The following is a 17,293-nucleotide window of genomic DNA, read 5'->3' as shown; positions in this document are numbered from 1 at the left end:
ACAGATGCTTACACAGATTAAGTCATGCAAAGTCACATAGCATTTTAGGGGTGGACCTGGGATGAACACACGGTCAGTTCATGGTCTTAAACAATATGCTTTACTATTTCTTTTAGGGTCACTTCCACTGTCCTAGTTTTGCTAGTTCATAAAAGCCTGTCACTGACAAAGCTCCAGGGCTTAAGGATTGAAAACCTGATGAAAAATTCAACATGTTTGAAACAAATCATATTTCTACCTACCATTCACGCCTTAGGTGTATGCACTTTAGGTAAAATTACAATCTAGTTTATTGAACAAGATTCACTACTAGTTATGGTGGGATTTAATTTACTGTTGCTTCCCTTCCATCCCCACTTAAAAAAAAAAACAACACGGCTGTGAGTTAAAGTTTAAAAAGCATATATTTCTAAGTCAAAGACTTGAATTCCCAAGTTGGTTCCACCTGTTACTAGCTGGAGGTTTTGGGAAAGTTCCTTAACCTCTGAGCTTCTAAAATGAAGATAAGAAAACTTAGCTCACCCTATCAGCGTTTGGATTATTAAATATGCAAGGAAGTTCATTCTACTTTTGGACAGATCTTTTAGAAAGTCTCTTCTACATGAGGATCTAAAATCTTGCCGATATAGACAGGAGGCAGAGAAATACTAGGTAAAAAAGGGTGGGGTCTCTGCAAGGGTTCCACCCTCATGCCTGGACCTGTGTCCCTAAATGAGAACTTCACATCCCCATTTTCCCCCCAAATGTTGCTTTTGGCCTGCCACACCCCTACCCTGCGCCCACAAAACCCCAAGCTCCACTGGCAGAGGAGCCGAGTGGCTCAGCAGAGGAAAGATGAGAAGAAGCGCCTGAATGCTGAGAGGAAAAGAGGCAGCTGGACACCGGAGAATACAGTCAGAGAGAAGTTTGGCCGGGGATGGTCAGAGTTCAGCCAGGTCTGGCCAAACTCCAGGGGAAGATTATCTTCCCACTCCATCTCCTTTCCAGCTCCCCATCCCACTGAAAGCCACTTCTACTGCTCAATAAAATCTCCACATTCTTCAAGTCCATCCTTCAAGTCCATGAGACCCGATTCTTCCTGGACGCTGGACAAGACCCCGGGTACCGAGAGGGCAGGGTGAAAAGAGCTATTGCCCTGACTCTCCACTAAGCTGGTTTAACACTTAGTCATCCACGGACGGCAAATGCTAAAAGAGCACTGTTTGTAACCTACGCCCTCTGGGACTCCAGTGGTCGTGGGCAACCCCTAGATGCTACTATGGGCTGGTACAGGTTTCATTCCCACTGGTGCCCAAAGGCACCCGCCCCAGCTCCTGTACCCACTCATCTGCGTGCTCCCTGTCCTGCAAGGGGTTTGAGTGCAGCAGTTGAGTAAAGGAGATATCCCTGTCACAAGTCCCACAGCAGGGTCAAGGGAACTCTCTCATTTCATTGCCATTTATATTGTTGTAAACCAACAAACGTGATCAAAATAATCCAGAGCAGTTAAGGCATTACTGCCCTATCAAAAGCTGCGTGATGGGTAGGAAAAGAAACTGGGGGTACACATAGCAAAATATAATCCCTAAACTCACTTGACTTAAAATTGATAAGCAGGAACCATTGAACAATTTAATAGCTATTACATTAAAAACATTCTTCAGAGTATATTATGGCACAGAGAATGGGAAATACTGAAAGAGGACATGTAAAGAAAGAAAAAAGAATGTACCCTAGAAAGTACTGAAATGCATGTGCATGCAGTTTCATTGGTCACTTGTATTGTCTATCATAAATTATTCAAATGCATGTCTGTCTAAAACTTCTGGGGGTTCCTTTCTGAAAACAGCTACAGAAGCCCAGTAGGACAAAGCAGTTTTCATCACAGAGGTTGCTGCTAGGAAACAATTGCCTTTTAAAATCCAGTCCTAACGGCCTGGCTGGAAATTCTCATGTGAAAAAGGTAATCTTCCTTGCACTGTAGGGCCTCTTCCAGTTTCAGTATTCTAAAACTCCAAATTAAATCAATGGTTAGTAATACCCAGGTATAACGTCCATTTTTAAAGGGTCTTAGTGTGTCTATATAAAAAAACAACAACTTTATTTATTTATAAACCAACTAACTACTCTTCTTTGGAGCTAACGTACAACCACGTGACTATAATTAACAATGCATTGTAGACAGGTCCTTTTTTGCTAGTGAGTGTTCTTACCACACATACCAAAAAAGAAGAAAACGGTAAATAATTGTGTGGTAATGAGGATGTTTAATTAGCTCCATTGTGATGTATATTTCACAATGTACACATACATGAAATCATCAGGTTGAACATCTCAAAAATATATAATTTTAAGTTGTCAACTCTATCTCAGTAAAGCTGGAAAGAAAATACTCCTTGGTTCACCAAAATAATAGGAATGCTCTTTTGAGAAAGCTCAAAACAAGAGTTGTGGTTATAAAAAGGATTACTTGAAAATGAATAAAAACTTAAAAGTTTATATTAATATCAATGCCATAGGACTCAGGCTGGCAGCCCACAGCGTGGATTCAGAAGTAAGTATGTTTTCTTTGCTCTGCTCACTATCTTTAAAATTAAACAGTGGACAATACTTAACAATTGGGGAAATTTAACATATTTAATCAGTATTTCGGCTTCCTTTTTGAAAAAGATGAGAAGATGTAGCAACACCCCAGGCCCGTGTTCCCATTCCCACCTTGCTACAGAGGTCCACAGCAGCAACTGGTGGAGAAGGAGCTCTATAATTAACCCTGGCCTCAAGCTTCCTTCACCCACATTCCACAGCCTCTGCAGGCATTTAGGTTTGCAATCATTACTGTTTCTGCATACTTACTCCCAAACACTGTGTGCAGCACCCATTGGCAGGGATTAATAAGTCTGCAGTGGAAATGGACCCCCAGCTATTCTCCGAAGCTACTTGTCTCAAAGCTTGCTCCGCCACCAGAAAGCACTGTGAAGAGCTCACTTAGAAAGAAGGTTATTTTTTCATGAGCTTAGGTCTGACTGTAGAGTGAATGATTAACTCAAGGTATTTGCCAAAGCTGGTTACTGAAGTTACCGGGGGGTGGTTGCCTAAGAGGGTGTTTTTGGAGGGTAATGAATTTCTAGAATTTTCAGATGAAAAAAAGGTAAAATAACCAGGAAGGAAGAGTAAGGAGTGTCACTTTAAAACATAAAATAATCAATAATTACACATTTATTTAGGGTTTTTCCAAAATTCATATTAAATAGAAAGACAAAAAGATAATTCTTTTAGGGATTGTTTTGGAGATCTTGTTTGCGTTTTTTCTTTACTAGTGACTTTCAACTTAAAGAATCATCATAAAATTACAGTATAACATATTGGTAAGCAGTACTTACAAATCACAGGGTTTGTATTCTGAAATATACCTGGCATGGCTGAGTAGGACCTCAGTTGTTCCAGCAAGTACAGTACTAAAAAATGTTCAAGATTATGGTCTTCCTGGTGCCAGGAGTCATTAAAGATTACAGGTTAGCCATGATCCCAGTAGAAGCAAGGTGACTTTTGATCAGAAAATTCCACATTAACTATGGTTAAAGATTTCATGCTAGAAAACTAGGTCAGTTTGCAATTCCTTTAATTCATCCCTTATTTCCAAGAAAAGGTGCTGTTAAGAGCATTTTGCTCTTTTCATGAAGGTCCTTAGGACTTGGACATCTTTCCATTGTAAAACAAGTTTAATATGAGAATCAATTTTATTTTTTATGATTGTTTCTCATTATAAAAGTAATGCATGCTCACTAAATGCATGTGAATAGAATATTTAATGGCAGAAAAATACACACTTTTAAGGAAAAGCAATTTACATATACTATATATGTATGATCTATATAGTGTTATTAGATTAATCCATGCATTGAAAGAAAGGTTAGAAGGCTATACAGATAAAATGAATTGTAGTTAGTTCTCTGTAAAAAAAAATGAGATTTCAATTTTCTTCTTTTTGCTTTTCTGTATTTCCTAAATATTATATAGTCTATATAATTTTAATTATAAGAAATAGAATACATTTTTTATTTATTAGATTATAAGCTCATTTATTCATGTACCCATCCAACTAATGTTTAGGAATATGTATTATAGGCTGGGCACAATGGCTCATACCTGTAATCCTGGCACTTTAAGAGGCCAAGGCAAGAGGATGGCTTGAAGCCAGGAGTTCAAGACTAGCCTGGGCAACATAGTGAGACCCAGTCTCTACAAAAAAATTTAAAAATTAGCCAGGCGTGGTGGCGAGCACCTGTAGCCCCAGCTACTACAGAGGCTGAGGATACAGGATAATTTGAGCCCAGGAGTTCGAGGCTGCAGTGAGCTATGATTGCGCCACTGCACTACAGCCTGGGCAACACGAGACCCTGTCTCTTAAAAAAAAGAGTATTATCTACTAGGCCTTATGATGTTTGCAGGACACAATGTCATAACACTTGGTCTCTGCCCTCAGGAAACTTGAAGTCCAGTAGGGAAAAGCCACAAGTAATCCACAGCTGTAGTATAGTATATGTAGTAAGTGCTATGGCAGGGTGGGGAGTTTAGCAGAGGCATGTAAACCAAAGGAGACATTTGAGCTATTATGTGCACTTAGGTGATGTGGGTATGGAGGAAGAAGTCAGGCATCCCAAGCAAGCCATTCAGTAAGTGAAATTTACGTTTCTTACAGTTGAAACACTGTCAGTCATCCACAGAAGAATCTGATAGAAGCAAGAGATCCATGCTAAAAGGCTAAAATAAGCTAGGTACAATGACTGACCAATGTGAGAAGGTGACTGAAAAGCAAGATTATGCCCATATTCTCACTTCTAGGAACTGAATGTTTACTGGTACCATTTACTATGATGAAGAAAACAAGAGGAATAGGTTGTGGAGATACTCATAGGAATAAAAATGGAAGGGCCAGGCATGGTGGCTCATGCCTGTAATCCCAGCACTTTGGGAGGCCAAGGCGGGTGGATCATGAGATCAAGAGATCAAGATCATCCTGGCCAACAGGTGAAACCCCGTCTCTACTAAAAACACAAAAATTAGCTGGGCGTGGTAGTGGACGCCTGTAGTACCAGCTACTCGGGAGGCTGGAATCACTTGAACCCGGAAGGCAGAGCAGAGCTTGCAGTGAGCAGGGATTGCATCACTGAGACTCCGTCTTAAAAAAAAAAAGAAAAGAAAAGAAACCAAAGTTTAGGGCATGGTCAGCCTTAAGTTTGTTTGATCCACAGATGATTGAAATAGTGAAGATTAGTAGGTATATATATGTTTGGGATGTGGTAGAAAGTTCTAGATTAAAAATAGCTGGAAATGATTGGCATATAGAGAGAGTTAGATTACTGGGTATAGGCAATTGTGTATATCATAAAAACGTCATTGAAAGGGTAACATTTAAAGAGGAAGTAGAAGAAGGAAAAAACTGGGAAGAGGTGGTAGAGAGAAGGACAGGATGTTAAAGAAACAGGGGAGACAGTCAACGGCATTAAATGTTATGAACATTAATGTAAAATAAAAACAAGAGAATACCCTTTTGTGTATCATCATATAAAGGATGTGACCCCTAAGGGATTCTAGGGTCCTAACCCAAATCCAAAGAGGGAGAGTATTCAGGGAAGGACCTAGGTACTCATATATTTAAAGGCTCCTAAATGTACTTATTACATAGCTAAGCATGGCATCCACTGAGTTAAGCCACAAATTGTTTAACGGCATCCACCTTCGCATCTGGAGGCTCCAGTTCCTCCCCCTAGTGCCTATGTGTTGTTTACCAGTCAAGGTAAGTTAGGAAAGGACCATACTTGCCAGTTCAGGGAGAGATGATCATGGTATTGTGTATTGTTTTCGGAAACAAAGGATCTGCACAGGTAGAGAAGACAGGGAAACCACCTGAGTTCCAAAATATAGTGTTTAAAAGGTGTCAGGCTAGACTTGTTTGGTGAAGTCAAGAAAGTGACCACTGTCAGTAAATCTACACATCTAAGCAGAGCAAGAAAAAGCCGGAGAGGTATGCCAGTTTATGAAGTGTTTTTAAAAATAAAGAAAGGGTTTAGACATTAGTCCTGAAGGCTTAAGATATTTTTGTGGGAATGAAACAAGACGAGAATAGTTTTTTTTTAAGAAAATTATCATAGACATAAGAACAAAATAGGTTTTAAGAAGAGCAACTAAAGAATAGGAAATTGTTATTTTTGAGTATTACAAGTATTATTATATTCAATTGTCATATTCAAGTATTACATTCAGAATCAGAGTAGCACAAAGTCAAGAACAGCATCAATTTGGTGTCCCACCTGCTCTCTTAATGCTCTCTGATTTAGATCTAGGCAAAGTGATAGTTGAGGTAGTGGGTTAATTTCTTTGATATTCCTCTGAGTTTTTAAGAGTAGAAATCCTCCTTGGGATGATGAAGATAACATGGGATGATCTTTGTAAAAATATGTGCTCAACCAGAATAATCTGATGCTTTTATAATGTTGCAATTCAGGCACCTGGATGACATCAAGGTCCAATGAAGCTTAGCACCCACAGTTTTAAAAATGAGTAAGATTTCAGCTGGATGGCACATCATGCAAAGCTCAGTACTCACGACTTTCAGGCTTTGCTCTAAACATTCCAGAACCAAGAGTGAATAGTTTAGAAACACAAAAAGAAGATACAAAGAGAGTTTAAAAATCCTGACTATGATCTATCATCAACTAGTCACTCCTAACAATAAAATATAGCTTTTGTGGCTAAAATGTTACTACATGGTCTTCGTATGTATGGATGCTATTACTCAACATGTCAAAAAGGGGCTGGGCATGGTGGCTCACATCTGTAATCTCAGCCCTTTGGGAGGCCGAGGCAGGCGGATCACTTGAAGTCAGGAGTATGAGACCAGCCTGGCTAAAATGGTGAAACCCTATCTCTACTAAAATGCAAAAATTAACCATGCATGGTGGCGGGTGTCTGTAATCCCAGCTACTTGGGAGGCTGAGGCAGGACAATCACTTGAACCCAGGAGATGGAGGCTGCAGTGAGCCGAGATCAAGCCATTGCACTCTAGCCTGGGTGACAAGAGCAAAATGCCATCTCAAAAAAAAAAAAAAAAAAAAAAAAAAAAAAAAAAAAAAAAAAAAGTGAAAAGCGAAATACATCCCAATTTGCATTTACTATAGTAAAGAATTTAAAGCCAACAGAGATTGGACTAACATGTCTTTAAATATATATTGATATTAAAGTAATCTCATAAAATTAAAATGTGATTAGAGATAAAGTAAAAATTAATTGTGTGCTATTATACCAATACCAGGAAAAATAATAGAGAACAGAAAATAAAACTAAGAAATTCTTAAAGAAGCCTATTTAGGGAATAAATAAAAACTATGAGCTTAAGGCTCTGCTCTAGACAGAGCTAGAACTAAGTATGACACCTACTTAACTATGAAACACCTATTATCTATTCCATTACTTGTTCATGGGAGTAGCTTTCCATTGAATATCTTGAGGGAAATGTTGACTTAAAGAAAAGGTACCATTTCTTAAAAAGGGGAGTTGAGCTCTTGGTTCTACTCTTTGGTCCAGGCAACCATGGAGAACTCTGGGTGATGAACTATACTACAGAAAATACTACTGTTAGTCTCAAATTGGACTATAAGGCATATACACACAACATAGATTATACCTTTTAAACTGACAGGTACCTGTGTGTGCATGTATACGTTACTCATTTTTATTGTGAAAGCACAAACATCCCAAATATTAAAATGAGATTGTGAGACATTGAATTATGCTTGACATTATGTAATAACTTATCATGCTTTCTAAAACAGAATCAATTTAACTTATACATAATGAATTTATCCTAAACACAAGTGCAAACACAAAACACAACTGTCTATTGAGTACAAATTAGTTTGCTGATCCTAAATAGAAGCCAATTAGAGACAGAACTTTAGGATACTTTTAACAAATAAATGTATTATACATTTTATATTAAGGTATAAATACATTTTTTTAATTAATTTTTTTTTTTTTTTTCTTTTTTTTTTTTTTTTTTTTTTTTTTTGGAGACAGGGTCTTGCTCTTTTGTCAAGGTTGGAGTGCAGAGGCATGATTTTAGCTCACTGCAGCCTCAATGTCTCGGGCTCAAGTGATCTTCCCACCTCAGCCTCTTGAGTAGCCGGGACTACAGGTGTGTGCCACCATCCAGCTAATTTTTGTATTTTTTTGTAGAGATGTGATTTCACCGTGTTGCCCAGGCTGGTCTTGAACTTCTGAGCTGAAGCAAGCTGTCCACCTCAGTCTCCCAAAAGTGCTGGGATTACAGGCATGAGCCACCACGCCCAGCCATAAAATTTATTTATTAAAGGAATCACACAGAACCAAAACTCTCCGGCCTCAATTAGCCTTACCTTATGTCAAACAAATGTTATATAAAAAGTGCTCACTCACCTTTAAAATAAGACATTTTATAGCTACATTTGTTTCTTTATTCATCTACCGAATTAGATATAAAGAATCACAGCACTCAGTGTTCCAAGCATCTGGGGAAAAGGATACTCTTATGCTGGTGGGTGTATACACGGCCACACACTTTCATGTGCGACATGTATTTAAACCTTAAATATATTCTTTGATTTCATAAGACTCCCTGAAGGATTTTACAGATACTTTTAATGTAACATTGCTTATAATGGCCAAAAATTCAAAAGAACCTAATATCCAAAGTAAGTACATGAGTAAATCAATCAGAAAACATAATGGTGTGCCAGCTATATTGTGTGTGTGTGTATATATATATATAAATAACATAGCATATGATACGGTTGAGATCTGTGACCCAGCCATATCTCATGTCCAAATGTAATCCCCAATGTTGGAGGTGAGGGTTGGTGGGAGGTGTTTGGGTCATGGGGACAGATCCCTCATCGCTTGGTGCTGTCCTCACCGTAGTGAGTTCTCCCAAGATCTGGTTGCTTAAAAGTGTGTGGCAAATCCCCGCATTCTCTCTCATTTCCACTCCTGCCGTGTGAGAGGCCTGTACTGTCGTTGTCTTCTGCCTTGGTTTTGTAAGCTTCCTGAGGCCTCAAAAGAAGCAGATGGCCAGCACTATGCTTCCTGCACAGCCTGCAGAACTGTAAGCCAGTTAAACCTTTGTTTCTGATAAATTAACCACCCACAGGTATTTCTTTGTTTCTGATAAATTAACCACCCACAGGTATTTCTTCACAGCAACCCAAGAAAGGGCTAACACAGCATATGATGTGGAAAATGTACACAGCATATTAAGTGGAAAAAAAGCCGACTGCAAAATAGATTCTTTCCCCATTTCCTTTTGGTTTATCTGTATGTTCAAATGTTAACAAAAATTATCTCAGCATACTTTTTTTCAAGTTAAACAAAATAAAAATGTAAACCCCAGGGCTTTCCCTCTCCTTCTCTCCCTTCACTTTCTTATTAGTTTACTTATTATACAAATCACACTAACCAATTTAAAGTTTGAATTAAACATTTATGCATGGCTCGACAAACTCTACATAATTCCTGCTACTTAACACTATTTCCATCTTATTTATTTTAAAAGCTGAATAATATAGAATTAATTATTATAAAACATTTCAGAGATTAAAAGGCTATAAATAATTGGAAAAAAGAGAACAGTTTTACTCTAGAGAAGAATTATTGGTTCTTTCTAATCAAGGACAATCTGTTAGCAATAAGAAAGGGAAGGAGGGAAAAAGACAATGCTGGTTTTTAAAATATAAAACAGTATCCAAATTCATGGAATATTATATCTCTACAAAGTGTTAAGAACTATCTTCAATCACTTTTCATAAGGTTCTCGGGATAGGGTCCCAGTGTTACTTACCTAGAACTAGGTAAATAAGTGCCTGCCTGCCAGGAAGTATGTACTCAATAATTATTTGTTCAAATATGATCTAATTACTTAATGCTTATAATCATCTACATTTAAATTTTTTTTAAATATCTTAACCCATTTCCCATTTAGGAAAAAAAAAAAAAAAAAGTACAGCTTGCTGCCAGCACAGTATTCTTGGTGCAAACGGTAAATGGGTTAATACAGTCTAAATCAGTGTGTCTGGTTCATTTCAGCTCCTTCACTGCCAAAGCAGGGGTCAAGGACTGCTTTAGTTTTTCTGCCTTCTCCTTGTTTGTGATGATGAATGTGTAAGGTATCTTCTGCATCGAACTTTAAACTTCACATTGTCCTTATTGATCTATTTTTTAAATTAAGAAGTTATGGTACAAGGGGATAAAGTATCTCATCCAAGAGCTCCCACTTCTGGGGATTCCCATTCACGTCTGCCTGGTTCTGAGGCTCATTATTTCAGCCCAAGACTCCACACCTCTTCTAGGGAAGGGGACAGGAGTCAAATCTTTACATTATTTAGCGATTGTGGATTACAACCCCGCTTTCAGAGTGGTACACAGGCCTGGGTCTAGTACTTGACCAGTGGTTCTCAATGTGAAGTGATTTTGTCCTCCAGGGGACATTTTAGCAAGCTCTGGAGGTACTTTTGTTTGCCACAACTGGGGAGATGCTATTAGCAGATAGTGGGAAGAGGCCATGGAGGTTGCTAAACATACAATTCACCCCCACCCCTACCCAACAACAAACTAGTAGTCCAAAATGTCAATAGTGTTAAGGTGGAGAATTTTGTACTAGATGATTAAAATACGGTGGAACATTGTCCTTATGTTTAAACCAGCACCAAGAGTGAAAGCAGGAGCCAGCATCTGCCAGGTTTATAAGTAGAGTTGTGGAAACTGTAAATCTCCCCAGCACACCACTATTATCTTCTGCTGTCTCAAGAGAAGCACCTGATTTTGCAAGCTGTAATGGAGACAGGGAGGACATAAGGTTAACAAGTATTTAATTCTCAGTGAACCTGAGTATGTTTCAAGTCGTAGCGTACAGGTGTGCAAGAAGAAACTGCTGGTTTTCCTGGATTCATGGAGGTCTTAGATCTTCTGATAACTTCTACCAAGGTAAATAAGACTATTACGTATTTAGGCAGTTTTTAACTACTTCACATCTCTAATTTCTAGTATCTAAAATTTAATAAGAATTGCTACAGAAAAAAAACTCACCCAAAACAGAAGAGATTAACGGAGACTATGCAAGGCTTTCACTGTTGTTGTCCTTACCACCCTCTGGCCCCCCAGCCCTGCCCTCTCTATGGTCTTACTTGGTAGATTATTCATACATTGATGGACTTGGGAAACCCACAGGGTACATTGTAAATAAAGGAGGAGTGATTTGGTAGAGTTAACTTTTTAGTAGTAATAACAATAAAAGAAAAGGTAAACATTTTAAAAAAGTATTAGGAACAATAGAGAGAAACAGTGAGACGTACATTTGTGAAGCGACACCATCAAAATTTAATTATCCTGTGACAAGGAGCTTCAATATAGTGGATAAGTCAAAGAGACCTGCCTAAACAGAACAAGTTGTCACATCTATAAAGTCTATGAAAAGGACACTGTAATCCACGAAGGGGAAGGGAGCCACTCCTAGGGTGGCTTCACTCTGCAACTGAAACTCCTATGGATGCATGGATCCATTAAACAGAAAGGCAAGTAGAAACATTCAGTTTGCTGCAGCGAGGGAATCCAGAAATTATAACTGAAGTGAGAAAAGCTGTACATGCCACTTCTTAGCTCCCCCTTAAGGATTTCTGTTGAGCCTTAAGTCCTGAAGAATTTCTTGCAGTAGAAACAAGAATAAATATTTCTTACTGTGGAGGTCTGGATGAGAATTAACCATGGGACTGCTTCATCTTCCCCCTACTTAAACTAAAACGTGGGTCTCTTCAGGGGAGGTAGACATGGAAATACATGAAGCAATGGTTACCACAGAAAAATTCCTAACATCTACACAAAAAAACTATTGTCATTAACACAGTGTAACATAACACTTCCAAGAAAATATTTGGTTGATTCATAATTAGTTCAAGAAAGAAAACGTAAGTATTTAATTGCTACCCAAAGGTATTTGCTACCCGAAGGTAAACAAGTAATGGACACTATAAAATACAATAGAATAGAATCCCACAAGTGACCTGCTTTCTTTTTGTTTGTTTAGTTTTTGAGACAAGCTCTCACTCTGTCACCCAGGCTGGAGTGCAGTGGCGTGATCTCAGCTCACTGCAATCTCTGCCTCCTGGGTTCAAGTGATTCTAATGTCTCAGCCTCCCGAGTAGCTAGGATTACAGGCACCTGCCACCACACCAGGCTAATTATTTTTGTATTTTTAGTAGAGATGGGGGTTTCACCATATTGGCCAGGCTGGTCTCAAACTCCTGACCTCAGGTGAACCACCCACCTCAGCCTCCCAAAGTTGACCTGCTTTTAAAAGCTTACAAAAACCACTTGAAGTGGTATAAGAAGTCAAAGAAAAGTACTATTTTAGCTTTAAGATTTCTTCTGGGTTAAAAATGACAGTAAAATAATTACATGTGTGGGATTGTTTCAATTATTCTGCAAGAGACCTTGGTGCAGACAGTCCCAGCAAAGATAACACAATTGAAAAAAACACAATTGTCTTATATTATAAATAATACATTCTCCCAGAGAAAAAGTGATATATATGATACGTAGTTTTTCTGACAGATAATCAAGTTTACACAACCCACAATGTAACTGAAAGTTTCAGCGTTTTGTTTTCCTCACCTATAAAATCAAGAAGGGGCCTAAATCTCTTAGGTATTATTCAGCTGTAAAATTCTAATTCTAGGACTCCAATTTTAACAGAGCTTCAGAAATCTGCACTGCTTCTTTGAAACATTTTAAAATAATAACAAAAAAGACACATTTTCTCCTCGTTCTCCTCAATATCCCTAAATTTCCAGGAGATACTGTGGGGGCTGCAGGCACAGGTGAAGGAGTATATTACATAAATGCAAAACAAGTTATGTTTAATGCCTGTGTTAATGTGGGTTTGTGTCTAAGACAGGTAAAAGCTGTTAGCAAATTCATTAATAAAAAGTCTATTGTTTTTCACATTAAACTATAATTTATTAAAATGAGACAACTCTCCCGATGAGAATGATCATTCTAGGTAATAATCAGCCAGGAGGTGCACCCTTGCTTAGAATTTAATTTTGTTTACTGAGAAATCAAGCTATGGAAGCTTGCTGAGTGTGTTTGCTCTTGGCATGTGTGTTAGCCAGAAGGTCTGGCTAGATGATGATGTTTTTAAGAGGCAAGATGCATGGTTTTAACTGTGTTGAAAACTAATTGCAAGGACTCTATAAGACATTTTTATTCTACCACATATGTGAAATAAAAGCATTTGTTTCTAAAAAGAATATTCCCTAATTATTTTTATTATAAAGACATCCTCAATGATATACTGTTGAAGAATTTCTATGCCACTATCCCTCCTATTCTAGACTGCCACATAACCAAGAAGGTATCTTCTTTGGTGATTTAAAAATACAATCTTTTCTAGGAGTATATAGCTCCTTGAACCTATCCAGGGGATCACATTTCTTATGCTGCTGAGCTATAGGCACTCCCTCCATAAAGCCAACAAATATTTCATTCCCTAGAATTGTAAGCACTTTAAATATTATAATCCTGCCTCTTTCTTGCATTTAAGAGGCATTTGGATCTCCTAATTACTGGTACTTGAGAACATCAAATTCTTCTTTCATTTAAAAATCAACTCGGTAGAAAGTTATGAAAGCGGTTCAGAACATAGTACCTATGACACCTCCATATTTGTTATGTTAAAACCACCATTTAGCAGAAAGCCACTTTAAATAATATCCTTCTAGAATTCTAAAATCTCCAATTCAGATAAAGCTCTTAATCAATAATAAAATGAAGTATTTTAAGATAAGGAATATCAAAATGCAATCCAAACCTAACAGACTCACAGACTTTCCATTGTAGCCCACACTCACCTCTCCCGAGGAACAGCAAACCAGTACTCTGGCTGCTTTCTCCGTTTGCCGTACTGCTGGACCATGGCTGCAGTGTGAGTGGCAAAAGATTTTCTCATTGGTTTTCCCACTTTGATGCACAGGAACATGGGTGGGGTCTTGCTTTTTTCTGCTTTTGAAGGAAGTATATCTGAATCACACATGAAAAAACTCTTCCTCAATATTGACAAATTGATAATAGAAGAACTTTTCAACTTAAAAAGGATAGTGCACAATCCTCTCTTAGTCAAAACTTTGCAGAAACATCCTACAACATCGTATCAGGACTAATAAATTTTTCAAGCCTTTTTTAGTACACAAGGAAAAAGCTTTGGTTGTTTCAGGTTGAAGTACATCCCATGAGTTGCTACATACTGAAAATAAGTATAAAAACCAACAGAATAGCAAATAATGGAGAATTGGGACAATTCATATTAATGAATGCTGCTGATAATCCAATTATAACATAATGCAATTCAGTTTAGAATTGAGATCTCTTCAAAAACAGTTTAAACTCCTCTACATTTAGAAAATAAAGGTAAAAAAAGGAAGTAGCTTGAAAGATTAAAAGTAAACTACTTTTGAAGTAGGTATCTAGAGATCTATGTCATAGTTCAAGTTCCAAAATAGATACCATATCTTGTAAATTTTCTCTCCAATTGTTAATGTTATCAGGAAAGATATACTCTATTGAGAAAACATTGTTTTCAAATAATTGTACTAATTTGGGTATTACATGTGCAAATTGTAGAAAGGCAATTATACAACAGACTATAAAGGCATTAAAGAAAAACAGCTTACCTTCAATGGGTACCTGAATTCTCTTTAACAGCCACAACTGAACTTCAGATTTATTATCCATTTGTGCACCTTGACAGCTGTTGTCCAGAGTAGATTCCAAAGAGGAGTCTAGAGCCTCTTTAATCACATTTTCTTCTGTAGAAGAGTTCAGTTTTACTGGGAGGGGCTCTCTCTCTTTCACACAGGTCTTATCTGGCTCTTTATTGCCCTCAGTTAGGGGATTGCCTGCCTGGGAAAGAGAACTACTAAGGGTAATGTCTATTCCCCCTGGTTCAATACTTTTTCCATCACTTAATTCTGTTTTCTGCAAATTTTCAGATACCTGTGACCCTTCTTTGTTCTTATTTAGGTAATATTCAATGAGTTTAACTTTATCTAGATCTTCATGTATGTTCAGTGTGTTTTCCACCCAGCTTTCTGGTGAACCAGACTGCTTGTCCACTTCTGGCATTATATCTTGCTTCTCACAGGTTTCTAAATCTAGCGCCCCCTTCAGTTCAACATCATTTTCTGCTCCCAAAAAGGCTAGAGCAGACTGCATCTGCATTTCCACGGCTGAATTGTTTATTTGTGACTCAACCTTCTTTCGTTCCTCTGGGGCAAGAGAAAGGCACTCCTTTGAGGTGTCTTTTTTGTCCATTCCACCATCAGTTTGAGAAGAAAGTTCTTCCAAGTCAACAAAATCATCATCTTCCCCTAGAAAGTTTTCTTTGGCTGTAGATTCAAATGCAGCAGAAGTGTTGGAAGGTTCCTTGCTAAGCTTAGTCACTGTGGAAGAGCCATGGGATGTCTCCCTAGAGGATTCCAGTTTCTTTAATTTCTCTGACACAGAGCTGCCTGAGGGCTTTGTAGGTGTGTGTTCTGTGGACTTCTCCAAAGGTACTGTTGGTCTGGAATCCGAAGTCATGGTTTTCTCTCCATTCTGCTGTCGTTTTTCCTTGTTGATAGATTTGAACTTACTGAATGGGTTGATATCCTTTTCTGAAGCCAGGTCTTCCCATTCTCCAGGCCTGTACAGAGGACAAAGATCCTGAGGTAGGTCACTGTTGGGGGAGAAATGGTGGGTGCACATGGAATGTTAAAAATAAAACCAAAAACAAAATGGAGGAAAGGCAAAAAACGAAACAAACACAACGAAAAACCAATACATAAATATACCACAACTTAAATTTATGTTCAAATGATTTCAGAATAAAAAAATAAAATCAAGAAATTGATTTCAAAATGAAACATAAGTCAACTAAAGGAAATGGTGAAAGAATGAACCATGAGAGTTGCATATCCTACTGGAAGCACATGATGAATTTGGAAGTTATACATGAACATGGAGATGTTACCCATAAGATTTCTAAATATGAAATAATAATGTATCTGCCTTTCATGAAGGAAAGGATAAAGAAGAGGAAATATTTTAGCATCAATGTCTAAAATTCCTTAAATGTGCAAACCTTTTCCTTTTTATCAAATGGTATAGAAAACAATTACACTAATTTTGAAATGTTCATTGACTTAGTAGCTACTCACTTAATTGCTCCATATAAAGTCACTGACCTTGAACCCTGATTCTGGGTTTCATGGTTTAGGATCTGATGCTTCTAATCATAGACAGCCCTCTACTCCCAAAGGAGATGCAAGAGGAAGCTTCCACTATTATTGTTGGTATATGGCAGTTGCTCCATCTTATAATTTAAAAATGTATAGAAAAGTGAATCTTATTTAAAAAGCTCTTATGTATAATACTTACGTTTCTTAAGTAAGTATTTCATTTTATAACAATATTGCTTTACCTTATAGCAATGGTGCAGCTCGTTTATCAGCTGAAACACATTGTACTGGGATGCAATCAATTATTTTTCCTTAATAACAGATGCTCTACTTCCCAGATTGGAATTACATAAAAATATTGATTAAACATGTTCTCCCAAGTGTAAAATAAATGATCAAGAAATATACTTTAAAAAGAGCAGCAAACCACCATGGCACACACCTATGTAACAAAGCTGCACATCTTGCACATGTACCCTTGAACTTGAAATAAAAGTTGAAAATAAATAAAAATAGTAATAATGTCAAATATGTGTAAAAAATATGATTGGAAATATCTTGAGTAAACCCATCCACTTACCACTGCTACTAGTAGTGTCATTACTGGGTTGAAATGCAGAGATAGGCCGGGCGCAGTGGCTCAAGCCTGTAATCCCAGCACTTTGGGAGGCCGAGACGGGCGGATCACGAGGTCAGGAGATCGACACCTGCCTGGCCAACACGGTGAAACCCCGTCTCTACTAAAATACAAAAAACCAGCCGGGCGAGGTGGCGGGCTCCTGTAGTCCCAGCTACTCGGGAGGCTGAGGCAGGAGAATGGCGTGAACCCGGGAGGCGGAGCTTGCAGTGAGCTGAGATCCGGCCCCCGCCCCCCGGCCTGGGTGACAGAGCAAAGCTCTTTCCCAAAAAAAAAAAAAAAAAATGCAGAGATATAAAAACCCTTTTAAAGAATAACATTTCAATTTCAGAAATAATTATATTTTCTAAAAAGGTCAGATCATCTTCAGATAAAACTT

The 17,293-nt window shown here is 37.9% G+C and overlaps 1 protein-coding gene across 5 annotated transcripts in view; it reads right to left on the bottom strand.

The window, feature by feature from the left end:
* Positions 1-17,293, bottom strand: part of NCOA7 (nuclear receptor coactivator 7) — a 151,966-nt gene that overhangs the window by 29,033 nt on the left and 105,640 nt on the right. For 2 of the 5 annotated variants that reach the window (XM_017863014.1, XM_017863013.1), the window contains 2 exons: positions 14,733-15,775; positions 13,914-14,082 (listed from right to left, as the gene is read on the bottom strand). In XM_017863014.1, coding sequence (XP_017718503.1) covers positions 13,914-14,082; positions 14,733-15,775 — 1,212 coding nt within the window. The remainder of the gene's footprint in view (positions 1-13,913; positions 14,083-14,732; positions 15,776-17,293) is intronic. The other 3 variants (XM_017863015.1, XM_017863016.1, XM_017863018.1) reach the window with 3 other exon arrangements.

This window comes from Rhinopithecus bieti, unplaced genomic scaffold (genome assembly GCF_001698545.2).
Source record: "Rhinopithecus bieti isolate Rb0 unplaced genomic scaffold, ASM169854v2 scaffold_65372, whole genome shotgun sequence".
NCBI classification, from domain to species: Eukaryota; Metazoa; Chordata; class Mammalia; order Primates; family Cercopithecidae; genus Rhinopithecus; species Rhinopithecus bieti.
This window is presented reverse-complemented; position numbering and strand designations above follow the sequence as displayed.